The sequence below is a fragment of the Chiloscyllium punctatum genome, chromosome 2 (assembly GCF_047496795.1).
Source record: "Chiloscyllium punctatum isolate Juve2018m chromosome 2, sChiPun1.3, whole genome shotgun sequence".
Taxonomy (NCBI): Eukaryota; Metazoa; Chordata; class Chondrichthyes; order Orectolobiformes; family Hemiscylliidae; genus Chiloscyllium; species Chiloscyllium punctatum.
In genome coordinates, this window is record NC_092740.1 from 91,972,063 (window position 1) to 91,999,213 (window position 27,151).

Consider the following 27,151-nt stretch of genomic DNA (forward strand, 5'->3'; position numbering starts at 1 on the left):
TTTATCTGCGACTCCCCCTACTCCACATCCATTAAGGGTTATACCTGAAACGTCAACTTCTCCACCTTCTGATGCTGCCTAGCTTGCTATGCTCTTCCAGTCCCCTTCTTGTCTATCCTGTAATAAAGGAGTACTTTTTCCTTAAGAAGACAGGAGTGAGTAGGGAAATTTCCCACTTGATGCATCTGACTTAAGAGCAAAGAGCCAGGTCAAGATTATCATTTTATGTGGATAATCACAAAAAAAGCCATGACAATTTATGAGTTTTAGAAATTAGAATTCAACGACTATACAAACTAAAAAGTACACTTACATTTTAGTAACACTATGTCAGTTTGGTAACAATTTTGAGAGCAAAGAAAAGGCCTTGTTTTAGATGGGGCTGACTGCTTTGTTGGACAAGGATGGCAACTATATAATACATTGCAGAGAAGTTGAGGAGAACAAGAAAGGTTAATAGATTAAAGCATGTCATTCATTTCTTTGCCCAGGGCTTCTTTGGTATTGTTAGTAAGACAGAAAACAGATTAGAGAATTTGAAAATGGAGATTTGATAGTCTTAGGCATGGAATTAGATCTTATCTCCCAGACAATGAAGGGAAATTAGAAAAGTTAGTAAACTTTTGAACAGTAAAGGAATTAAGGGTTATGGTGAGTGGGCTGGAGCTCAGTCCATGAAAAGGTCAGCCATGCTCTTATTGAATGGCAGAGCAGGCTCAGTGGACCAGATGGCCTACTCCTGCTCCTAATTCGTATGATAGGTCTTTCTGAAGGAATGATGTGAATCGTTTAAACAGACTATGCCTGAGGAATGAGTTGTAGATAACCTTAGCACAGAGGAGATCAGGAAGGGAAATTGAGTTGACAGGAATGGTGGATATTATAAGCAACATTAAAGACAAGCAGGGGATTTGAAAATTTGTAAATATACAGGACTCTTGATACAGTTGAATTCAAGGGGAGACTGGTGTCAGTAGATGATAGAAAGCCATGAAGACAGTTGCACAAATTATTTTGATATTCGGGACAAATAAATCAATGAATTTGCCAAAGAATAAGATTAAGAAATGACTTGGCTAGTGAAGTTGAGATTTAGGATGAAATGGCCACATAATCTTTACTATTCAGTGTGTATACATGGATACAATTATGAAAAACAGAAATTCAGAAAGTGACAGTTCCAAATACATAAGGCATGAAGTTTTTCTTATAATTAATGGATTAACTGAAATGTTGCAAATTAAGTTTATACTGCAGCAATGACCTGTTAATCTTATTATATGAAAACAAAAAATAAAGATGTCAGTGATGTGAAAACTCCTATAGAAACTTTGTTGAGGTATTTTGAGATTCAGTCATGTTCAGCATTTTCTGGGATAATTAGGATGCTCAGTTAGTTAATACAAAACTAAACCTTGAATTCAGTGTAAATGAAGGGAACAAAAATAATATTTAGATTTGATTTGGAATTTATTTGGCCAGTAACAACTCAGCACAAATTGGCCCAAATTCTGAAAATGTTTGAAAGAATTTCATCATCAATTCACATTTGAAAATCAAACCTTTATAATTAACTATTATTGTTTGCATTATTGCCTTTTATTTAAAATCATTTTTAACTGTAATAGTTGCTAATATTTTTAAAGGATCCTGGTACTGACTGTATTTACTGTAAATATTGATTTAATTCAGCAAGAGAATTTTTTTTACATAAATATAACATTTTCTTTAAATAAAATTAACAAGTGCAATCATATAAAATGCTTCTACAAAAAATCCATTAAACTCAAATACTACAAAAAATTCTCATTAAAGTACAAAAAAGAACACAACGTGTAGAATACTGAATAACATTTGGACCATGACACCATCGGAACAAAAATGGAATACATTTGGAATGCCAACATAAAATGAACTGCACATCTGGAAAATAATAGTATCATCTGATCTGATGACACAAGTGTTTTGTACCAAGTGAAATCTGTACTTAATTTACAATTCTCACTAGAATTAGGTGGAAAAATTCAACGGTAAGTAGCACAAGTTCTGTACTCGAGATGGGAAATGTTGATTCGAGGGAGTTGATTAGTGCTGTCATCAAACACGCCTGGGGCCAGATATAACAATATTCAGGTTAATGGTGAGCAAAGCTCTTTCTGCTCAGTTGTAATGAAATGCCTCAGCCATAACCTCAAATCAACACCATTGGTGTACCAAAGTATCATTTTTTTCCATTATCAACAATTGAGCAAAACTACCAATCTAAACCTACAAGTTGGAATCTAATTAAAATACACTGCTACCTTCCTTCAAAATACCTTACAATGGCTACAATACAAGTTTGTTCAACAATGAAAATAGAGGCAAAGAACTAGTTAAAGGAAAATGAATTAGTTAAACAAATAAATTGTTTTTGACATGTAATGGGGAGATAAATGTAAAAACTAATTTCCACAAAACACCAAACAACATAAATGACCAAGTCAGGTCATTCTTAGTGATGATCATACAGGGAAGAATAATAGCCAATACATCAGAAGCTTCCCTGGTCTCATTTTCCAATGGTGCCATGGGACCTTAAAAACATTTATTTGAACAATCATCTGTGGTTTCATTTTAATGTTTCATTTAAAAGATTGCAATACTGATACTGTGCAGTTCTGGAATGAAATTTGAGTGCACAATCTATTAGAGATTTGTTTTGTTCATCAACAAATTGGCATTCTGTTTGCACAGTCATTGTACAGACCATTTCATAAAATTAAAATTAAAATTGGCAAGTTTCAAGAATGGATGGATAATCTATGCTACTGGGGTAGATCTCAAGCAGTGTAGATTTTTTAAAAACCCTCTAAAGTGAAGGTAAATATTCTATCAATTAAGCCATGTTAATGTTATTAATGCATGTAAAGGTTCTTAGATTGAACCTGGCAGAGATGACATAATTCTGAGTAGAAGGCTGCTTGGGATATTCAGTTCAACATTGGCATTTTTAAAACACAAGACAATAAGAAATGATGCTGAGTGACCATCAAACAGAACTTGTGAAATGCAATAACCCATCCACTAATCTACTCATTATTCACACATATTTAAACATAATCTAAGCTGGTTGTGCAAATGAAGTGCTGCACTTTTAAAGTGAATCGAGCTGTTTCAGATTCTGTTTTTCTTCAAATTATGAAAAGCTAAATTGGTGTGCTTTTATTATACAAATTATATTATTTCAATTTCCCCAAATAAACAACAACTTAGTTAGCATCTTTAATTGACTAAAATGACTCCATGCCTTTCACAGCAGGATGATAAAACAAATTTGACATTGATTCCAACAAACCCTAGCCAGACAGTAGTTATAAGCAGGGAAGACAGGAGAATAGGCTTAGTGAAGGAATTCCAGAAATGAAGGCACTGGGAGTGGAAGGTACACTGATCAAAGATGAAGGATTTGAAATTGGGATTCTCAAAGGTCCAAACTTGCAGGAGTGCAGAAATTACAAAGAGTTGTAGGCTGGAGGGTGTTTCAGAAAAAGGAAGTGCGTTGGGGGAGATTTGAAAATCAACACCAGAAACCAAGACATTGCTTAACTATTAAAAATCAGCAAAGACTGGGATGATCAGTGGCCAGGATGTGGCACAAGTTACAATGTGGGCTTCTGCATTTTGGACGACCTCAACTTTATGCATGGTAGAATATGAGGCTGGTCAAGAGTGCACTGGAATACTCAAGTCTGGAGGTAACAGAAGACACAACTGTCAGTAGCAGATGAGATGAGGTGTTGAGGTGAGGGTCAGACGTTGTTATTAAGATACAAATAAGTGGTCTTTGATGGTCAAGTTTAGTTTTGGAAGTAACCATTCATATGCCATTGTTTTACGCCAACTGTGTTTTCTGAATTTCTCTCCAGATAAAATCAATTTGATTGTTTGTGCATTCTAATCTTCAATTCAGATATATATATAACATACTGCAGTCTTCTGATAATTCAATCTGAAAATGTTAGAAGCAAAACTACAAAACTAGCTCTTTTTTTCCCTTTTGTCTTTACATTTTGGAGAACTGATCATTTTTGTTCAGTTAACTGGAGGAATGTACTGTAGGAATTTGGGTCTTTTTCAGCAGAATCCGCTTGGAAAAATACCACTTTCTATTGCAAATCCACATCTTTAAGTCAGATTTCCCTGGCTCAATCAGGAATTAGCTTGTATGGTTCCAGTATAAGAACATTTCAAGATTCATAACAAGTAAACTTTATGCTATTTATTGAAGTCCACAGATTTCCTGGTTATTTCAATAGAATCTGTAGGGATGGAATTTACACTGTGACTGTAACTAGAACGTCTCATGGATACTTGTGTTGCCGTAATCTGTCGCAGCTCTTTGCGGGATAATCTTACAGGAGTAATGACATGAGGCTGTGATGTCTTCTCAACTATCTGAGATGGCTTGAAAGATGAAGTGAGGGCATTTGATGACTGTACTTCATCTGTCATTTCTGAACTGAATGAATACTCTTGCTCAGGTATCATTTTTGTGGAGACATGTACCATTTCAGAAGTTTCTTCCCATAATTTCTGATTTTTGTGTGTTCTAGATATGGCTGGAGAACTGATGTTTCCTTCTCCAGTACTTTTGGATGCTCTTGAAGCCCATTTTTGTTCCATTATATAAACTTCTCCTCCTCCTGGGCTTAATACTGTATTACCAGTTCCATTATCTGCAATTAAATTCATTAAATATTATTTTTTCTTGAAACAGAGTAAAAACATTGAGACAAATTGTATGTTTCTGGTGCAAGTCATGTTTAAAAGAATGGGTGCTATATTTGTCTGAATAATGTCTTAATAGCACTCAAATTAACTGGTCATTTTATCTGTGTTATTAATTCTCAGTTCCAGGTGAAGAGCTTGGCAATATAAGAGCACTGTCCAGGAAGCAGAGGAATTTTAGATGCAAGAGAAGATGTCAAAGGATGAGGAAAATAATGGGTAATGCCAAAACTACTCAGTAAACCTCAACCAATTAACCCAGAATCCATTAGCTTTGCCAAGACAGAAATAACAGAGGACTAAAAAGTAATGGATGGAAGTGAGGACAAATGAAATAATATTCAGGTTTGGATTACTACTTTGGACAAAATATTCATGCCACACAAATGCCAGGCAATAACAATCTCCAACAACAGAGTCTAACCACTCGATCTTGTCATTCAACAGCATTATAATTGCTGAATCACTCAACATCAATATCCTGGAGATATTCAACTCAGAGAGGCAGAGATGTCCAGCATGGAAATAGACCCTTCAGTCCAACTTGTCCATGTTGACTAGTTATCCTAACCTAATCTAGTTCCATTTGCCAGCACTTGGCCCATATCCTTCTAAACTCTTTCTATTCATACACCCATCCAGTGCCTGTTAAATGTTGTAATGATACCAGCATCCACCACTTCCTCTGGTAGCTCATCCCATACACTCACCGCCCTCTGCGTGAAAGTGTTGCCCCTTAGGTCCCTTTTAAATTTTTACCCTCTGACCCTAAACCTATGCCCTCTGGTTCTGGAATACGCCACCCCAGGCAAAAGACCTTGTCTATTTACCTTATTTATGCCCCTCATGAATTTATAAATCATCAGCCTTCAATGTACCAGGGAAAACAGCCCCAACCTATTCTGTCTCTCTCTACAGCTCAAATCCTCCAACTCTGGCAATATCTTTATTAATCTTTTCTGAACCCTTTTAAGTTTCACAACATCCTTCCAATAGGAGAGAGACCAGAATTGCATGCAATATTCCAAAAGTGGCCAAACCAAAGTCCTGTACAGCCACAACATGACCTCCCATCTCCTATACTCAATGCACTGACCAATTAAGGAAAGCATACCAAATGCCTTCTTCACTGTCCTATCAACCTGCAACTCCACTTTCAAGGAACTATGAACCTGCACTCTAAGGTCTCTTTGTTCAGCAACACGCTCCAGGACCTTATCATTAAGTATTAGCTGAATACTGTCTTGTTGGATGAGATGATTGAAGTTTGTTCAAAATGAAATGATGTAGATTTAAGGACATTGAAACACAACACTTGCTCCTAGTTATGGGAGTCGTAGTTGCGACATTACAGGGCAATGAAGCAGAGGCAGCAAAGAGGGAAAACTGTTTGCAGAAAGAGTAGGAGCAGGTATGTTCTGGATGTTTTATTGACCTAGGTTCTTCAGAGATCATTTCTTTTGCTTGCACATGAGCCAGAGTAAGTACCTGATGGTTATATTTCATCAAAGAGGTGTCATAGAACAGTGACATTTCCTTTAACTGAACCTTATTTATTGTTTATGAGATGTAGGTGTTGTTGACAAGGCCAGCATTTATGCCCAGCATAAATTGCCTTGGAGAAAGTGATGGAGTGATGGAGAGCTGCCTTCTTGAACTGCTAGATTCCTTTGGCCCTCCAAGTTCAGGCTGATGGAATGTGATATGGTTCCAAGTTAGGATGGTGTGTGGCTCAGAGGAGTACTTGCATGTTGAAGTGTTCCCCTGCCCTGTTCCTGCTCGGTGATAGAGATTTGGGTTTTGGAAGGTGCTGTTGTTGAAGCCATTGTAAGTTACTGCCGTACATCTTGTAGATGCCACATGCTGTTGCCACTGTAAATCAGTGGTGCAGGAATGAATGTTTAAGGTTGTGTGCGCGGTGCCAATCATGCAAGATACTTTGCTGTGGATGGAGTCAAGCTTCTTAAGTGTTGTTGAAGTAGCACCCTTTCATACAAGTGGAGAACACTCTATCACACATCTAACATGTGCCTTGTAGATGGTGGACCAAAATTGGGAAGACAGAAGTGAGATATTTGCCTCAGAATCCTGAACTCTGATCTGCTGTTATGGTCTCAGTATCACTGGTCCTGTTCAATTTCTGGTTAATAGTAACCCAGAGGATGCAGATAGTGGAGGAAGTCAGTGATGATAGTTTCATTAAATGTCAAGCTGTAAAGGTTACATTCCCTCTTACTGGAGATCATCATTGCCTGATACTTATGTGGTGTGAATCTTACTTACCCAGGACTGGTTTTTACAGAGTCATACACCACAGAAACAGACCCTTCCATTCAATTTGTCCATGCCGACCAGACATCCCAGTCTGACCTAGTCCCATTTGCCAGCATTTGATCCATATCCTTCTAAACCCTTCCTATTCACATACCATCCAGATGTCTTTTAAGTGTTGTAATTTTACCTGCCTCTTCCACTTTCTCTGGCAGCTTGTTCCACATCAGAACCACCCTCTCTGTAAAAAAATTTCCCCTCAGGTCCTTCTTAAATCTTTCCCCTCTCATCTTAAGCGTATGACCTCTAGTTTTGGAGACCCACATCCTAGGGAAAAGACATTGGCGACTCACCTTACCCATGCCCCTCATTATCTTATAAACCTTTCTAAAGTTACCCCTCAACTTCCAACACTCCAGCAAACAAAGCCCCAGTCTATTCAGCCTCTCCCTATAACTCAAACCTCCAATCCCAGTAACATCCTTGTAAATGTTTTCTGAACCCCTTTAAGTTTAACAACATCCTTCCCATAGAAGGGCGATCAGAATTATATGCAGTTTTCTAAAAGGAGCCTCACTAATATCCTGTACAGCTGCAACATGACATTACAACTCCTATACTCAATGCACTCACCAATAAAGGTAAGCATGCCAATGCCTTCTTCACCACCCTGTCTACCTGCAACTCCACATTGAAGGAACTATGCACCTGTACCCCTAAGTCTCTTTGTTTGGCAACACTCCCCGGACCCTACCATTAATTGTACAAGTCCTGGCCTGGTTTCCCTTACCAAAATGCAACATCTCACATTTATCTAAATTAAACTCCATCTGCAACTCCTCAGCCCATTTGACCCAGGTCCCATTATTCTCTGAGGTAACCTTCCATGCTGTCCATTACACCACAGATTTTGTTGTCAGCTGCAAACTTACTAACCATACCTCCTGTATTCACATCCAAATTATTTATGTAAATGACAAAAAACAGTGGACCCAGCACCGGATCCTTGTGGCACATAACTGGTCACAGGCCTCTAATCCAAAACCCAACCTTCTATCACCACCTCTGGCAGCTTGTTCCATACAAGAACCACCCTCTGTGTGAAAACGTTTCCCCTCAGGTCCTTCTTAAATCATTCTCTTCTCACCTTAAGCCTATGACCTCTAGTTTTGGAGACCCACATCCTTGGGAAAAGACATTGGCTACTCACTCTACCCATGCCCTTCATTATCTTATAAGCTCTATCTTCTTTCTTCAAGCTAATTTTATATCCATGTGATCTAACCTTACTAACAAGTCTACTATGTGGAACCTTATCAAACACTTTGGTGAAGTCCATATAGACAAAGTCTACTGCTCCATCTATATCAATCTTCTTTGTCACCTCTTCAAAAAACTTAAACAAGTTAGTGAGACATTATTTCACAAGCACAGAGCCATGTTGAATATCTCTAATCAGTCCTTGCCTTTCCAAATGCATGTAAATCCTGTCCCTCAGAATCCCCTTCAATAACCTACCCACACTGATATAAGAACCACCGGTCAGTCTATAGTTGCCTGGCTTTTCCTTACAAAGGCACCACCTTAACCAACCTCTGGTCTTCTGGCACTTCACCAGTGGCTGCTGATGATACAAATATGTCAGCAAGGGGCCCAACAATCTCTTCCCTAGCTTTCCACAAAGTTCTTGCAAATACCTGATTAGGTCCTGGGAATTTATCTACCTTTGTGCTTTTTAAGACCTCCAGCACTGCTTCTTTTGTAACATGAACTCTTTTCAAGACATCACAATTTATTTCTCCATGTACCCTAGCAAACATATCCTTCGTAAGTACTAAAATGAAATATTCACTTAGTATCTCACCCATCTCTTGCGGTTCCACACATAGACCACCATGTTGATCTTTAAGGGGGCCTAATCTCTCCCTAGTTACTCTTTTAATCTTAATGTATTTGTTGAATCTCTTTGAATTCTCCTTAACCCTATTTGCCAAAACTATCTCATGACCCCTTTTTGCCTTCCTGATTTCCCTGCTGAGTAAACTCTGACTGCCCTTACACTCTTCTCGGAATTCACTTGATCCCAGCTGTCTATACCTGACATATGCTTCTTCTTTTTCTTGACGAGAGCCTCAATATGTCTAGTCATCCAGCATTCCCTACACCTACCATGGTGGCTCAGTGGTTAGCACTACTGTCTCACAGTGTCAGGGACCCAGGTTCAATTTTAGCCTTGGGCGACTGTGTGGAGTTTACACATTCTCCCCTTGTCTGTGTGGGTTTCTTCTGGGTGCTCTGGTTTCCTCCAACAATCCAAAGATGTACATGGTTAGGTGAATTGCCCATAGTGCAGGTTATTAAGTCAGGGGTAACTGTAGGTTAGGGGAATGGGTCTGGGTGTTGCTTTTTGGGTAGACTTGTTGGGCCGAAGGGCCTGTTTCTACACAGTAGGGATTCTAATTCTACCAGCCTTGCCTTTCATCTCCTCCCCCACTCAACTTTTGAAAGTTCCTATTACCGTCAAATTTGCCCTTACCCCAATTTAGAACGTAAACTTTTTGATCAAATCTATCCTTTTTCATAACTATTATAAAACTAATAGAATTATGATCACTTGCTGCAAAGCGCTCTCCCACTGACACCTCAGTCATTTGTCCTGCCTTATTTCCCAACAGGTCAAGTATTGCTCTTTCTTAAGTACTTATTGAATAAGAAGGTTTTCTTGTACACATTTATCAAATTCCTCCCCATGCAAGCCCTTAACACTGTGGTGGTCTCAGTCTGTTTGCAAAATTAAAATCCCCCACCATTATAACCTTATTATTCATGCAGTTATTGGAAATCTCCTTCCATAATTGATCCTCAATTTTCAGCCAACTATTGCAGGGGCCTATAATACAATCCCAACAACATAATCATCCCACATGATCATCTCAAGTTCCACTCATATAACTTAACTAGAGCCAGAAGGTGGGAGGAACGGGCGGGTTGCTGGGGGCATGTATTATATGCACTGTTATTTAAAGTAATTGGACTGTCTTATATGTACAAATGTCATTGTTACTGTTTTGTGATGATTGAAACTGGGATTTGAGGTGTGTCCTCATTTCCCTGAAAACTGGTTTAATGATAGGGTTTGGGGCCTGGTTTTGCCATTCCTCTCCCTTGTAAAATTGCTGTTTCTCTGGATACAGCTGTTAATGTTAATTGTTTTGTAAACTGTGTATTGTTTAATAAAATTTAAAAAAAACTTCACTGGATGATCTCCCAGGAATATCCTCTCTAAGTACAGTTGTACTGTTATCTCTAACCAAAAACACCACTTTCCCTCTTCTCTTGCCTCCCTTTCTATCCTTCCTATAGCATCTTTACCCTGGAACATTAAGCTGCCAGTCCAGTGCATCCCTGAGCTACATTTCTGTAATATCTATGATATCTCAGTCCCAATTTCCTAATGGTGCCTTAAGTTCATCTGCCTTACCTGTCAGGCCTCTTGCAATTAAGTAAATGCAGTTTAATTTATCAGTCTACCTCGTTCTCTGCCAAGCTTTTGTCTGCCTTGACTATTTGATTTGCTCCCCTTATCTATTGTACCAGTCTCAGCCTTTTTTCTTTTCTGACTATCACTTTGGTGTCCCTTTCCTTATTAATTTAAAGTCTCCTGAGCAGCACTAGGAAATCTTATGCAAGGATATTGGTTCCCTTCCAATTCAGATGGAACCCATCCCTTGTACGGGTCATTTCTACTCCTGAAGAAATCCCAATGATCCAAAAATGTGAATCCTTGCCCCCTGCACCAGCTCCTCAGCCATGCATTCACCTGCTCTATCCTCCTACTCCTACTCTCACTAGCATGTGACACCATAGTAGTCCAGATGTTACTACCCCCCCGATGACCTACTTTCTAAACCTGCTGCGTATTTTCCTATATTCTCTCTGCTGAACTCATCCCTTTCCTTGCCTATGTCATTGATACCAACGTGCACAACTACCTCCAAATGGTTATCTCCCCCTTGAGTATATTCTGCAGCCTCTCTGAGCCATCTTGGACCATGGCACCAGGGAGGCAACACATCATCCTGATAACTTGATGACAGTCACAGGAATGATTTGGACCTCCTCAGGAGACAGACACATGCTGCAATCGACAGGGTACCCTTCGTTGTTCAGTATTTCCCAGGAGTTGAAAAACTATGCCATGTTCTTCGTGACCTGCAACACATTATCAATGAGGATGAGCACCTCGCCAAGACCTTCCCCACACCTCCACTACTTGCCTTTAAACAACCATCAAACCTCAAACAGATCGTTGTTCGTAGCAAGCTACCCGGCTCTCAGGACAACTCCATACAACCCTGTCATGGTGGACGCTGCAAGACATGTCTGAGTGTGGACATAGATACCACCATTACGCATGGAGACACCTCCCACCTTGTACATGGCAGGTACTCATGTGACTCAGCCAACATTGTCTATCTTATACGTTGCAGGCGAGGATGCCCGGAGGCATGGTACATTGGGGAAACCGAGCAAAGGCTACGACAACGGATGAATGGGCACCGCACAACACTCAACAGACAGGAGTGTTCCCTCCCAGTTGGGGAACACTTCAGTGGTCCAGGACATTCGACCTCGGACCTTCGGGTGACCATCCTCCAAGGTGGACTCTGTGACAGGCAGCAACGAAAAGTGGCCAAGCAGAAGCTGATAGCTAAGTTCGGTACCCATAGGGAGGGCCTCAACCAGGACCTTGTGTTCATGTCACATTACAGGTGACCACCATTGCACTATGCACACACACAGATGCTCCTACACACACACAGTCTCACACACACACACAGGTACTCCTATACACACATACACACGGACACACATATACACAGACGCGCACACAGACACCCACACACACCCTTACAGACACACACTCCCACACTCACACATGCACCCCCTCACAGACATAAGACACTCTGCACTCACTACACACACACATACACTTTCTCACACTCACAACCCCCAACCCAGACAGACACACACACATAGACAAAGACCCACATATATTTTGTGGGGTGAATTTGTACTTGCAGGGTTACATTGTACTTTGCTCAAAATCTGCATGCATTCATGTAGAACTCTGAACTCAAAAACTGCATGAATTCATGTAAAACTCCGTTATCTCACTTTTTAGATTAGGATCAATCTAAACATCAGGTCATAGTCAGAGAACACAGGGGGCTAACACCTTCAACATATTGTCTAGCTATCACCATTGTTAACAGCTAACCTGAGAATGCAACTTTTTAAAAAAAGGTTTTGTGATTTACACATGAAAGAAGTGAGACTATCACGGTATTCTAACAGATGAAAGGCTTAACAGAATCAATTTTTCAATGTATAATTTCAGTTACATCACACTGTAAATTTTTGCTATAAATTCTGTATGTTAGGATTGAACCGTCCACTACCACCTGATGAAGGACCGATGCTCCAAAAGCTAGTGTGCTTCCAATTAAACCTGTTGGACTATAACCTGGTGTTGTGTGATTTTTAACTAGTGACAGGAATGTCTGTCATTGCCCCAGACTTGAGTCCTCTATTCAAATTGATCACTTAGAATGTGACATACCCCTCATTAGAATAGTCGCTGTCCCAGAAACTTGGCTGTCAGTGCTATATTCCCTGAGAGGCCATCCTCTGCTACAATATACAAAATGGCATACCTGCTTGATATGGGGATAGCCACAGGAGACTTCTGCAATACCTGGCTACCTCTCTTATCATTCCTAGCAGTCAACAATCTACCTGACTGTATCTGCGATATCTCCACCTTTCTGAAACTGCCATCAATTACACCCCCTTGTTCTTGTAAACTCCTTATTGCCTCGAACTGCCACTCCAACTGACCCATGCAGTTGAATAAGATTTGCAACCAAGCACACTTCCTAAAGACATAGTCTCCCGGAGCATTCAAATTCTCCCTGATCTCCCACATCAGACAGAAAGAGCACATCACCCATTTAAAAGCTATTTCTCCCCCTTTAACAACCTACAGACCCAGAAATTACCTAAAAACAAACATAATACACTATGCTCAAAAATGTAGCATTCAGAGTCTTACTGCTCAAAAACACTGCTCTAGGATAACTTACTATCAATCCTTAATATTAAATGTCAGTCAAGAGACAGATCTCAGTTTAAACATAATAAAAAGAATGCTCTCATCTTACTCACTATTACATACTTACAAAAAAAAAGATTGAGAAGTTTTATAAGTCATAAAATCAAAAATTTAACTGATGAGGCACAAAAACCAAAGGTGTCCACTTCTCCGGTAGTTTCAGGCACTGATTTTTAAAAAATCACTACTATCTCTACAGCTGCATGAAGCTGGATATTAGACCTCCCATGTCAGCTATGAAACTGCACTACTTGCTTGTTATTTCAGTGAAACCCAATCTCCAGAGCCTTTACACAATGACAGCTGTAAACTACCCTTGTTAGCTGCTTCATAAAGTTCTCGAGGTCTTGCAGCATACTGACAATGACTGCTTCAGTCCATTAGAAGTCATGAATGGTGCTTAATATTATGCAATCATCAGTGTATATCACCACGTCTGACCTCATGATGGAGGGAAAGTCAATTATATAGCAGCTGAAGATTATTGGGCTAGGACATTATCCTGAGAGAGAGCTCTTTCTGACATGGTGGAAATGCCCTTTGTACCAGAAAGCCTGGGTTCAAGTCCCACCTACTCTGGAGATAGAGTCATAGTCATAAAGATGTACAGCATGGAAACAGATCCTTCGGTCCAACCCGTCCATGCCGACCAGATATCCCAACCCAATCTAGTCCCACCTGCCAGCACCCGGCCCATATCCCTCCAAACCCTTCCTATTCATATACCCATCCAAATGCCTCTTACATGTTGCAATTGTACCAGCCTCCACCACGTACCACTCTCTGTGTGGAAAAAGTTGCCCTTAGGTGTCTTTTATATCTTGCCCCTCTCACCCTAAACCTATGCCCTCTAGTTCTGGACTCCCCGACCCCATGGAAAAGACTTTGTCTATTTATCCTATCCATGCCCCTCATAATTTTGTAAACCTCTAGAAGGTCACCCCTCAGCCTCCAACACTCCAGGAAAAACAGCCCCAGCCTCTTGTTGTAGCTCAGATCCTTGGCAACATCCTTGTAAATTTTTTCTGAACCCTTTCAAGTTTCACAACATCTTTCCGATAGGAAGGAGATGAGAACTGCATGCAATATTCTAACAGTGGCCTAACCAATGTCCTGTACAGCTGCAACATGACCTCCCAATCCTGTACTCAATACTCTGACCAATAAAGGAAAGCATACCAAACGCCTTCTTCACTATCCTATCTACCTGTGACTCCACTTTCAAGGAGCTATGAACCTGCACTCCAAGGTCTCTTTGTTCAGCAACACTCCCTGGGACCTTAGCATTAAGTGTATAAGACCTGGTAAGATTTGCTTTCCCAAAATACAGCACCTTGCATTTATCTGAATTAAACTCCATACGTCTGGATGCTGTTTTAAAAATATCTATCCTGAGGGACTTCAGTAGTGATATACTCACACTGAGATGATTGACCATCAACAACCACAATCATCTTCCTTTGTATTAGATAAGAGTCCAGCCAGAGAAATTTTCCATGGACTGCCATTCACTCCATTTTTGCTACAGAATATCCAGGTAACTTTCTACACTGTTGGGTAAATGTGAGTGTTGTAGTTGCACTGGAATAGTTTGGCTCGGGACATGGCTAATTATGGAACACAATTCTTCAGTGCTATTACTGTAATATTATCAAGGCCCATATTCTTTGGTAGTATACTGTGCGTAAAGCCTTTTGTTTTGATATCACATGGAATGAACTGAGTTGGCTGCTGAAGGTTGGCATCTATGATGTTTGGACTTTAGAAGGAAGCTGAGATGAATCATTGAGATGATGCTTATGGCTGAAATTGAATGCCAATGCTTCAGCTTACTTTTTTGCACCAATGTACTGTGCACCTCCATAATTGAGGATATGAATATTTATGAAATCTCTTCCTTCTGGATCCACCATAAATATTCACATATTCATGAATGAATATTTAAATATCCACCATATTCACGAATGAATATTGCAGGACAGCAGAACTTAGATCTGAGCCATAAGTTGTGGGATCACTTAGCACTATCTATAGCAATTGCTTATGCTGTTTGGCATGCAAACAGCTCTGGATTGTAGCTTCATCAGGTTGACACCTCAGTTTTGGCTGGTGCTGCTCCTACCATGCCCTCCTACACTCTCATTGATGGTAATAGTAGAGTAGTCCATGAAGTTACAGATTGTGCTTGAATACAATATTGCTGCTATTGATTGCCCACAATATCACATGTATGTCCAGTTTTAAGTTGCTAAATCTTCCTGAAGTCTGGCCCTTTAGCATGGTCATAGAGCAACACAACATAACAGAGAAGTATCTTCAATGTGAACTTGGGATTTCATCTCTACAATGGCAGTGTGGTTCTGAAGTCTATAGATGCTTTTATGGGCAGACACATCTGATGAAGTATTTTGGTGAGGACAAGCTCAAATATATTTTTTACCTCTGGTTGACTCCCTCAGTAGGTGATGGAGACTCAGTCTAGCAGCTAGATACTTCAGGGCTTGGACAGTTCCATCAGTTGTCATACTATCAAGCCACTTTTGGTGATGGACACTGAAGTCCCCTATGCAGAATACATTCAGTGTTCTCCCCGTAGGAGGCCTGATTGAATGGGAGTTTGGACACAATAGGTGATAATCAGCAGTAGGCTTCCTTGCACATGTATGACCTGATGCCATGAGAATTCATGGGATCTGTAGTCAACATTAAGGATAGCTCCCTTCTGACTTTAAAACCACCTCTATTTGGTCTCAAATTCATAGAGGCCCACACAAAAAGGCCCTTCAGTTCACTGAGTCTGTCCCAGTCAAAAAGCAAGCACCTAACTACTCGAATCCCATTTTCCAGTACTTGACCCATAGCTTTGTATGCCTTTGCATCACAATTAAATATCTAAATACTTCTTAAATGTTATGAGGGTTTCTGCCTCTATCACCTTTAGATGCAGTCATTTCTAGATTCCATCACCCTCTGGGCTTACTTCCCTCGCATCTTTTCTACCTCTTACCTTAAATCTATGCTCTTGATCATTGATCCCTCCATCAAGCGAGAAAGCTTCTTCCCATCTACCCTGTTTATGCCCCTCATAATTTTATACATCTCAATTTTGACTGCTCTCAGTCTCCCCAGCTTCAAGGAAAGCAATCCCAGTCTATCCAATCTTTCCTTATAAGGAAAAATCTCCAGGGCAGGCAACATATTGGTAAATCTCCTCAGCACTCTCACTTGTGCAATTACATCCCTCCTATAATATGGATTCCAGGACTGCATACAGTGCTCTAGCTGTGGTCTGCAGTCTATCCTCCAAGGGTGACAGGTATGACGATGGTTGTGTCTGAGACATAATCATGCTCATGTTTATAGACAATGTCATTTAAAAAAATTAATTCATGGGTTGTGAGCATTTATTGAGCTGGTATTTTTGTCCATCCCTTCAGAGGTGGTGGTGAGCTGCCTTCTTCAGTAGTTATTTTCTATAGATCCCCCCCGTAACAACTCCCCAAATTACTTGATTTTACGAGACATCACAAAAATGTTTATTTCAGCATTAAATATGTTCAATGATGGTACATAACGGAATGATATAACCCCTTTCCGAATGGCATTATGAGGCCACATACGCTAACTGAATTGTAATGGCTCACTACCACTTTCTTGGGGGGAACTATGGATGGGCTTAAATGTTAGAGAGTCATACAGTCATAGAGATGTACAGCATGGAAACAGACCCTTCGGTCCAACCCGTCCATGCCGACCAGATATCCCAACCCAATCTAGTCCCACCTGCCAGCACCCAGCAATTCTATTCATATACCCATCCAAATGCCTCTTAAATGTTGTAATTGTACCAGCCTCCACCACTTCCTCTGGCAGCTCATTCCATACACGTACCACTCTCTGTGTGAAAATGTTGCCCCATAGGTCTCTTTTATATTTTTCCCCTCTCACCCTAAATCTATTCCCTCTAGTTCTGGATTCTCCCACCCCAGGAAAAAGACTTTGTCTATTTACCCTATCCATGCCCCTCATAATTTTGTAAACTTCTATAAGGTCACCTCAGCCTCCGACGCTCCAGCAAAAACAGCCCCAGCCTGTTCAGCCTCGCCCTTTAGTTCAAATCCTCCAACCCTTTCACAACATCTTTCCGACAGGAAGGAGACCAGAATTGCACGCAATATTCCAAGTGGCCTAACCAATGTCCTTACAGCCGCAACATGACCTCCCAACGCCTGTACTCAATTCTCTGACCAATAAAGGAAAGCATACCAAACGCCTTCTTCACTATCTTATCTACCTGTGACTCCACTTTCAAGGAGCTATGAACCTGCACTCCAAGGTCTCTTTGTTCAGCAACACCCCCTAGGGCCTTACCATTAAGTGTATAAGTCCTGCAAAGATTTGCTTTCCCAAAATGCAGCACCTTGCATTTATCTGAATTAAACTCCATCTGTCACTTCTCAGCCCATTGGCCCATCTGGTCCAGATCCTATTGCAATCTGAGATAACCTTCTTCGCTGTCCATTACACCTCCAGTTTTGGTGTCATCTGCAAACTTATTAACTGTACCACTTATGCTCGCACCCAAGTCATTTATGTAAATGTTGTCCCAAAAGCAATATCCACATTCTATGAATGAATTAGAAGAACCCGAAAAACAACTTTAGCACCAATGGCAATTGCTGCCCTCTCTGCAGTGAAGGGGAAGACATGTAGACTTGTCTGACATACCAGCTATTTGTTGCTACCAATTATGGTTATCATGTTGTACAAGTAAGTGTTAATGTGTTGCAATGTGTTTTGATAATATGCCTGCCACAACTGAATAGCTGGTAGTATGGGAAAGTTGTGATTATGAAGCTTGCAGCAGTGGAAATTTGTGAGGGTGCAGTGTAGTATGAGAGTGCTGTTTGCTGAAATTTACTGATGGATGAATAATGAGGTTGTGTTGAATTGTTCAGTGATAGACTGGGGTGGTACGTGGTAGCAGATGGCATTTCAAGAAATATTCTTGACCCTGACCATTTTCATGAGGCTATCAAGCCTTTACTGGCACTGTATCCAGCTCTTCAAGGCTAGAATTCTGGTACTGATCTCTGTGGTTGTCTGCTCCCACAGCCTTCACAGGATATATGTGGAAGGCCTCTGGGATCCTTGTGGAAATATTAACTTTCTCCTTCTATCCATCTCTTGACGAAGGCTACCAGTCTGCATATAAGAAATGAGGAATCCTCTCTCTAGCCTGCTGCTCCATGCCCTGATTTTTTTCGAGCTACTTCCACCATCTGTACCCAGACTGCAACTCCCTTATCAAATGAAGCTAGTCTGCAACTCTTATAAGAGCATGTTAACTTTATTTGGAGCTGGTCTTGCATGAATCTGGATCCCTGATGAGCTTTAATCACTCAGCAACATATTAAGCACTGGCCTATATGCCACATTCCTGGAGACAATAAGTTGTACAACCTGAATCACTTTGATCAGAGACAGATAATGACACATTGCTATCCCCATGCCCACTAAGCGCCATACCTATTTTTAACCAATACTTAGCAAACCATCTGTGGATCCAAACCTTTTAAATAAAATTATAATAATATGGAATAAACAGAACGTTTTTAGTCATTGAGGGGTCTGTAATGAGGCCACACCAATATAAGAATACGTGTAGCAGAATTAGAATGTAAAGACCAGGAGAATTTTTTTAACTACACAAAGCTAGGAGGTAATGATGCAAAATAAAACTGAAGCACCAGTTATTTCAAAATTTAATAATAATTACCCTAAATCATTGAAGGGAAAGGGATCAAATATAAATGAAATCAGCATACATTTGGGATTAGATTTATTGCTAAGGTTGGGATAAATACCACCATGGACTGGTTACATACAAATATTGTAAGGTTTAGAGGGTAGAGTGATGCATTTACCCACTGTCTCCATGCTGGAGTTGGGCCAGCTGATATTAGTTTGCTGAAGACGAAAGTTTAATTTTCTCTTAAAATCTAAAGCCAAGAAGTAGTAGCATTGTGGCATGTTGGAACTCCAGTATGTCTATAGAGTACCCTTCTGATTTATGCTATGTTGTTGCAGAGAGATACTGAAGAAAGTCTAGATAACATCACCAACAGGTAAAAAAAAATCAAGACAGACAGACATTCTGAGGCAATTTGAACTCCAGCAAAGAGAGTTATACAGTCACTTTGGCGCAAGGAAGCCATTTGGCCCAGAAAATCCACATCATGTAAGCGTGTGGAGAAATCAGATTCATGTTTATGGGAAAACAAGGAAAATAATTTCCTAGAAAAATAATTGAAAGCATGAATAATAAAGCAGTTAAGTACTTTTTGAAGCTGCCACATGCTGATTCTGGTTTAACGATTCGACCAATTCCCTCAGTTTTTTCTTTAATTCTCTACTTGTTTTTTTGTAGAAATACAGGTCCTTCTCCAGTTGTTGAATTTTTGATTCATGTGCCTTAATGCCATCTGCAAGTCCATCACTAGTTCTGTCTGTAAAAAGAGAATCATTATTTTATTTTCTCATTATATTTACGTCCTCACAAAATGTACATGATAACAACCTGCTTTACATGAACCCTTTCATGTAATAAAACATAAGTGCTTCAAAAGCATGTTAAAAATAATTTTTGACAATGGGTCATAGAAAAATACACAAGGAGAAATTATTGCCTTTGGATTTAAGGATTATCTTAAATAAGGAGAAAACTGTTGACTGAGAAAGTTCATGAGCCAGACAGTGGAAAGCACAACTGCCAAATGTGGAGTAATTAAAACTGGGGATTTGTATGAAGGCTTACTTGGAGAAATATAATCAGAGGAGGGCTATAGGATTGACTAAGAATGGGGAGAAGCATGTATATACTGTCATTTAAAACTTCGATTGAGTCTTTCAAATTGAATTGCTGCTGGGCCAGGAATCAATGTTAGTAACCAGAGGCTGAACTGACTAAGTATATATTAGGATACTGGCAAAATATTGGTTGAACTCAAGGTTATGGAATCTGGGCAATGGAAGACCAGCCAGAAGAACAACATAATTTTCAAGTCTAGGTTTAACAAAAACATGAGTGAGTGTTTCACCGGCAGTTGAAACAGAGATGGAGTTGGGCAGTGTAATTGGCTTGGTGAGAAAAGTACTAGTCAAGGAAAGTACAATCCACCTGGTCAGGCGTGATAAGGGAGGAATAGGCAAGGTTGCAGATAGGTTGAAAAGAATGAGGAAGGATAGTTTACTATATTTACAATTGTATGGGAATTGAGGGGGCAAAAAGGGGAACATAAGATAGCTTTGGCAAATAGAGTTAAGGACAATCCAAAGAAATTCTGTAAGTACATAAATGACAAAAGTGTAACTAGGGAAAGAATAGGGCCCCTTAAAGATCAATGTGGCCATCTGTATATGGAACCACAGCAGATGGGTGAGATACTAAACAAATATTTCGTGTCAGTATTTACTATGGAGAAGGACATGGAAGCTAGGATCTTGGGGAAATAAATAGTGACGTCTTGACAACACCTCATATTACAGAAGAGGAGGTATTGGAAGTCATAAAACTCCAAAAGGTAGATAAATCTCCAAGACCTGATCAGGTGTTTCCCAGAACTTTGTGGGAAGTTAAGGAAGAGATTGCAGGACCCCTTGCTGAGTTATTTGTATCATCAACAATCACGGACAAGGTGTCAGAAGACTGGAGATTGGCTAATGTGGTTCTATTATGTTAAAAAAGCTGGAAAGAAAAGCCAGGGAATAATAGATAAGGGACCTTTATGGCAGTGGTGGGTAAGTTGTTGGATGGGATTCTGAGGGTTAGGATTTACATGCATTTAGAAAGGCAAGGTCTGATTAAGGTTAGTCTACATAGCTTTGTGTAGGGGAAATTGTGTCTCATGAATTTGACTGAGTTTTTTGAAGAGGTGACAAAGAAGATAGATGTAGTCGGAGCGGTAGACTTTGTTTATGTGGACTTCAGCAAAATGTTCGACAGGTTCCACATTGTAGACTGGTTAATAAGGTTAGATCACATGGGATCTGGGGAAACTAGCCAATTGGATACAAAATTGATTTGAAGGTAAGAGACAGAAGGTGGTGGTAGATGGTTGAGTTTTGGACTATAGGCCTGTAACCAGTGGTGTGACACAAGGATCAGTGTTGGGTCCACTGCTTTTCATCATTTATATTAATGATTTGGATATGAATATAGGAGGCATGGTTAGTAAGTTTGCAGATGACAAATGAACAGTGAAGAAGATTATCTCAAAGTATAATGGACCTTGATCAGATGGGCCAATAGACCAAGGACTAACAGATGAAGTTTAATTTAGAGAAATGTGAGGTGTTGCATTTTAGTAAGGCAAACCAGGGCAGGACTTGTACAGTTAATTGTAGGGCTCTGGGGAGTGTTGCCAGACAAGGAAACCTAGGAGTGCAGGTGCATATTTCTTGAAAGTGGAGTAATGGGTAGACAAGATGGTGAAGAAAGCATTTCACATGCTTGCCTTCGTTGGTCGGAATATTGAGTATAGGAATTGGAAGTAATATTGCGGTTGTGCAGGACATTGGTGAGGCAACTTTTAGAATACTGTGCAGAATGCTGGTCATCCTTCTATTAAACTTGAGCGGGTCCAGACAAGGATGTTGCCGGGACTGGAGAGTTTGAGTTGGAGGGAGAGGCTGAATAGGCTGTGACCTTTGTCCCGGGGAGGCTGAGAAGTGACCCTGTAGTGGTCTATAAATTCAGGAGGGGCAAAAGTAGGGTGAATAGCCCACGTCTTTTTTCCCAGAGAGCCCAAAACTAGAGCGCATAGGTTTAAGGTGAGAGGGGAACAATTTAAAAGGGACTGGAGGGGTAGCTTTCTCATACAGGTGGTGGTGCTTGTATGGAACGAACTGACAGAGAAAATGGAAGAGGGAGGTACAATTACAACATTCAAAAAGCATCTAGATGGATATATGAACTGGAAGTGTTTAGAGGGATATGGGCCTAATGACAAATGGGACTAGGTCAGATTGGGATGTGTGGTCAGTGTGGGCTAGTTGTGCCAAAGGGTCTGTTTCCATGCTGTCTAACACTATGACTTTGATACGGGCTGTTTTAATGCTATGGTAGGGTGAAAATGCATTTCCAATGATTTAAATATAAAGTTGCAGGAAAGTGGGTACAAATTTGGGATGTGCCAGTACATTCAAGGACTTTGGACAGGTACAGAACATTGTTATGTAGCTTTCCAGAACTGAGTGGTCAAAGCTAGGTTTTTTGAGAAATGGAATAATGACAGTGGAATGGTCAGGAAGTGGAAGAGTACTGAGGAACTGGAACCATTAACACCACCTAACCCAAGAGTCATGAATTGAAGGTAAGTGGTCAGGAGTTTAGTGGAAATAGAATTGAGGTAGTAGGAGGTTTTTTATTATTCATTTGTGGGAGGTGGGTATTGCTGGCTGGCCAGCAATTATTGCCTGTCTCTAGTTGCCCTTAAGAAGGTGGTGGTCAGCTGCCTTCCTGAACTGCCAAAATCCACCTGCTGTGGGTTGATCCACAATGCCATTAAGGAGGCAATTCCAGGATTTTGACCTAGTTACAGTGAAGGAACAATGATACATTTCCAAATCAGGATGGTGAGTGACTTGGATGGGAATTTACTGGTGGTAGTGTTTCCATGTACCTGTTACCCTTATCCTTCTAGATGCAAATGGCTATAGATTTGGAAGGTGCTATCTGAGGATCTTTGGTGAATTTCTGCATTGCATCTTGTAGATTGTATACACTGCTGCTACTGAGTGTTAGTGGTGGAGGAAATGGATGCTTGTGGATATGTTGCCATTCAAGTGGGTTGTTTTGTCCTAGATGATGTCAAGCTTCTTGAGTGCTGTTGGAGCTGCACCAATCCAGGCAACTGGCTAGTATTCCTTGACACTCCTTACTTGTGCCTTATAGATGATGGGCAGGCTTTAGGGAGTGAGGAGGTGAGGTACTTGCTGCAATATTCTTAGCCACTGACCGGCTCGTAGCCACTGTATTTATGTAGTGAGTCCTGTTGAGTTTCTGGTCAATGGTAAGCCCCCAGGATGCTGAAAGTGGGGGATTCAGTGATGGTAACACCATTGAGATGTCAAGTGATGGTGGTTAGATTGTCTTTTATTGGTAATGATCACAGCCTGGCATTTGTGTTACTTGCCACTTGTCAACCCAATCTTAGATACTGTCCAGATCTTGCTGATTTCATTGACAAGATGTACTCAGAAGGAAAAGGGTGAAAGAAACTAGAGATAAAATGTGAGATTAGGATAATGGCAAAGACAAATACGATAATTTGTTCACCGTTTTTGACAAATTATTTTGATTTCTTTTTGGATACAATTAATGCCAACCATGCTGGTTGTTGTAAGTTTACAAATTCCAGACTTGAATGACTTTCACACTTGGCTATATTATATACTGGGCTGAAAGTGTGTTGCTGGAAAAGCGCAGCAGGTCAGGCAGCACCCAAGGAGCAGGAGAATCGACGTTTCGGGCACGAGCCCTTCTTCCAGCAACACATTTTCAGCTCTGATCTCCAGCAGTTGCAGTCCTCACTTTCTCCTCTGTATTATATACTGGGGCAAGTTCCCCACATTTATTCCTTTGATCATGTTTTAAGTCATCAACCCTAATAACTCTTGTTATGGCTATGTCAAATTTTGTTTCACACCATTCCCAAGAAGTGTCTTGCTGTGTTTGAATACATTCAAAGTGATACAATCATGATATGTTATTCTTGTTCAAGCCTGAAATAGCAATTAAAGAGTCAATAAACAATGTACTTAATAATATTGGGTCTTTGAAGATTCTTGTGGACATAGCTCCTCTGAATATTTAGCAGTACATGTAACCACCAAATCTGCAAGATCTCATGTTTTCTCCCTATCTCATTGTGAATTAGCTAATTTCAGATAAGTGGGAGGCTAAAATTTGTTTCACTGACTTTGGCTACAGTTGAAAATATCAGCAATATTCTGACTCCTAACTGATATCAAATAATCTCTTTTCGAATATGTTTGTGGGAAAAGTCCCTAGACATGGGCATGTAAAGGCAAAATCTGGTTTATAGAAAGCCAGGGACCTGTTAGTATTAAAACCTAAGACTCTGAAAGATGAAGGAAGCGGAAGATTAAAAATCAAAATTAAAATATTCAAATAATACCCGAAGAACTCAAGTATTTCTCTCATTTCAGGGTCTGAAATTTCACTGATATGCTGCTCCGTTAGCAGAAGAGGTGAAAGTGTGCCTTCGATCTAGGGGGAGGAATCATTTGACATTTGATGCAAATGAAACACAACAGTACATAACACAAGTTCATCTGTGAGCTGCTCGCTGGAATGCTGGAATGGCACATGCCCACACCAACAGTGAAGAAAAGGCTTGGGTAGGCCGGATAAATGAAATAAATTCCTTTTTGGCTTGAAGGCTTATTGATGTTTCTTTTTAGCTCCCCAATAACGTCAACACTTTTACTCATTTTTTTTGAAAGGGGTCTTTTGATTGCCCATGATAAGTTCAACAAAAGCAAGATCTTTGAAATCTTTGGAAGCAAGATGGTACCGGATACGGTTGACTCCTTGGGAGCTCCAGTGTGCAGATCTAAATTTCCTATTTCCGACTTCCTGCAATCATTCTACACTCTTAAATTTAACATAATGCTTTTAAAAATTACTAATAACTCGGTTTTATCTAAACTCCTCCGACCGTCAAAGCCAGCTTACTGGATGAAGGCAGCAGACATGACCCATCTGACCACCCTGGAGGAAGGCCAGGCCAGCTAGAGGCAGCCTACGCGAGCCCCAGGCTTGGGGCCTGCTAGAAAATGGAGGGACCCGAAAGACCTGCCCCAGGAAGGAGAACCTACACAAAACACTCCTGACCATAAGACACCTACCTGGAAAGCAGCCCAAACACCACTATACAAAAATGTGACCTAACCTCAAGCAACAAATTGGCAGCAACTGAAACCAGGAGCTAACTGGACAAATCAGAACACAAGCAGAAACTTACCTTCTCCAGGTAAGACTGAGACTACACAGTGACTGGCGACTTCAATCAAGCCAATCGAAGGAAGGTATTGCCCAATCACCACCAGAACATTACCTGCCCAACCAGGGGCCTGAACATTTTAGACCACTGCTACATCTCTGTGAAGGATGCCTACCGCTCCATTCCCCCTTTATTTCAGGAACTCTGATTACAATATCGTGCTTCTTCTCCCGGCATACAGGCAAAAGCTCAAGCAGGAGACCCCCTTGCAGACACACGTCCAGTGGTAGGCGGAGGAGGAAGAGGGTCATCTCCGGTGCTGTCTGAAATTGGCTGATTGGGCTACGTTCAAACAGTCCGCAGGGACCTTGGACGTGTACACCACCACCGTCACAGACTTTATGAGCAAGTGTGTATGGAGGACTGCAAACCAAGGAAGTCAATCCACGTGTTCCCCAACAGGAAACCCTGGATGAATCAGGACATACAGAACCTGCTAAAAACCAGGTGTAAGGCCTTCAGATCTGGAGACCCATTCAAATATAAGGAATTCAAGTATGACCTTCGCAGAGTCATTAAGGCAGCCAAGGACAAATACCGATCCAAACTAGAGACCCTGACAGACATCCGGCGACTATGGCAAGGACTGAATGACATGACAGGTTCGAAAAAGAGAAAGTGCAAGATAGCAGACGATGACATATCCCAGATCGTCTCAACATCTTCTATGCTTACTTTGAGCAGAACTTCTGTCGAGAGGTAACACCTATTCCGACAAGTCCTGATGAACCTATCCCAACAGTCACTGTATCAGAGGTCAGATCAGTTTTCCTTCATGTGAATTCAAGGAAAGCAATGGGACCAGACGGAGTACCAGGCCGTACACTCACAGCATGTGCAGATCAACTGGCAGAGGTCTTCTTGGATATCTTCAATCTCTCCCAGAAGCAAGCCACTGTCCCTGCCTATTTCAAGAAGGCCAACATCATCCCTGTGCTTAAGAAGGCTCATGCAGCATGCCTCAATGACTACCGCCTAGTGGCCCTAACTCCGGTGGTCATGAAATGCTTTGAAAGGTTGGTCATGGCATTAATCTACTCCAGCCTCCCCACTACTCTTGACCCACTCCAATTTGCCTGTCGGACCAACAGATCCGCATCAGATGCCATATCACTTGCCCTTCACTCCTCCCGAGAACATCTTGACACCAAGAACAGCTAGGTAAGAATCCTACTCATTGACTACAGTTCAGCCTTCAACAGTATTATCCCCTCAAGTCTGATTACTAAACTTAGTGATCTCGGACTAAGCCCCACTCTCTGTAACTAGATCCTCAGTTTCCTGACCCACAGACAACCATCAGTCAAGATTGGGGCAATATTTCATCCTCACTAACACTCAACACTGGAGCCCCCCAGGGGTGCGTACTCAGCCCCCGACTGTGCTCACAGTATACCCATGACTGCGTCGCCAAATACCAGACTGACGTCATTTATAAGTTTGCTGATGACACCACCATGTCAGATGGCGACGAAACAGACCACAGACGGGAGGTGGAAGACGTGGAAAAATGATGCACTGATAACAACGCCAATGCCAGCAAAACCAAGGAACGCATTATCGACTTTCGGTGGGATGTTACTCATGGCCCCCTTCACATTAACAGCACAGAGGTTGAACGAGTGGAGAGTGTCAAGCTCCTGGGAGTGGTCACCCACAACAAGCTTTCTTGGACTCTTCATGTGGATGCACTGGTTACAAAGGCCTAACAACGTCTCTTCTTCCTCAGGCAGCTGAGGAAATTTGGCATGATGGCAAATACTCTTGCCAACTTTTATAGATGTGCCATCGAGAGCATTCTGCCTGGATATATCATTACCTGGTATGGCAACTGTACCACTCAAGA

General features: G+C 40.9%; 1 protein-coding gene across 7 annotated transcripts in view; it reads right to left on the minus strand.

Annotated features, from left to right (window-relative positions):
* Window positions 1-27,151, minus strand: part of LOC140486439 (kinesin-like protein KIF27) — a 141,969-nt gene continuing 114,818 nt past the window's right edge. For 5 of the 7 annotated variants that reach the window (XM_072585619.1, XM_072585585.1, XM_072585591.1 and 2 more), the window contains 2 exons: window positions 19,558-19,725; window positions 1-4,718 (listed from right to left, as the gene is read on the minus strand). In XM_072585619.1, coding sequence (XP_072441720.1) covers window positions 4,258-4,718; window positions 19,558-19,725 — 629 coding nt within the window. In that variant the 3' untranslated portion in view covers window positions 1-4,257. Of the gene's footprint in view, window positions 4,719-17,651; window positions 19,726-27,151 lie in introns of those variants that run through there. The other 2 variants (XM_072585624.1, XM_072585641.1) reach the window with 2 other exon arrangements.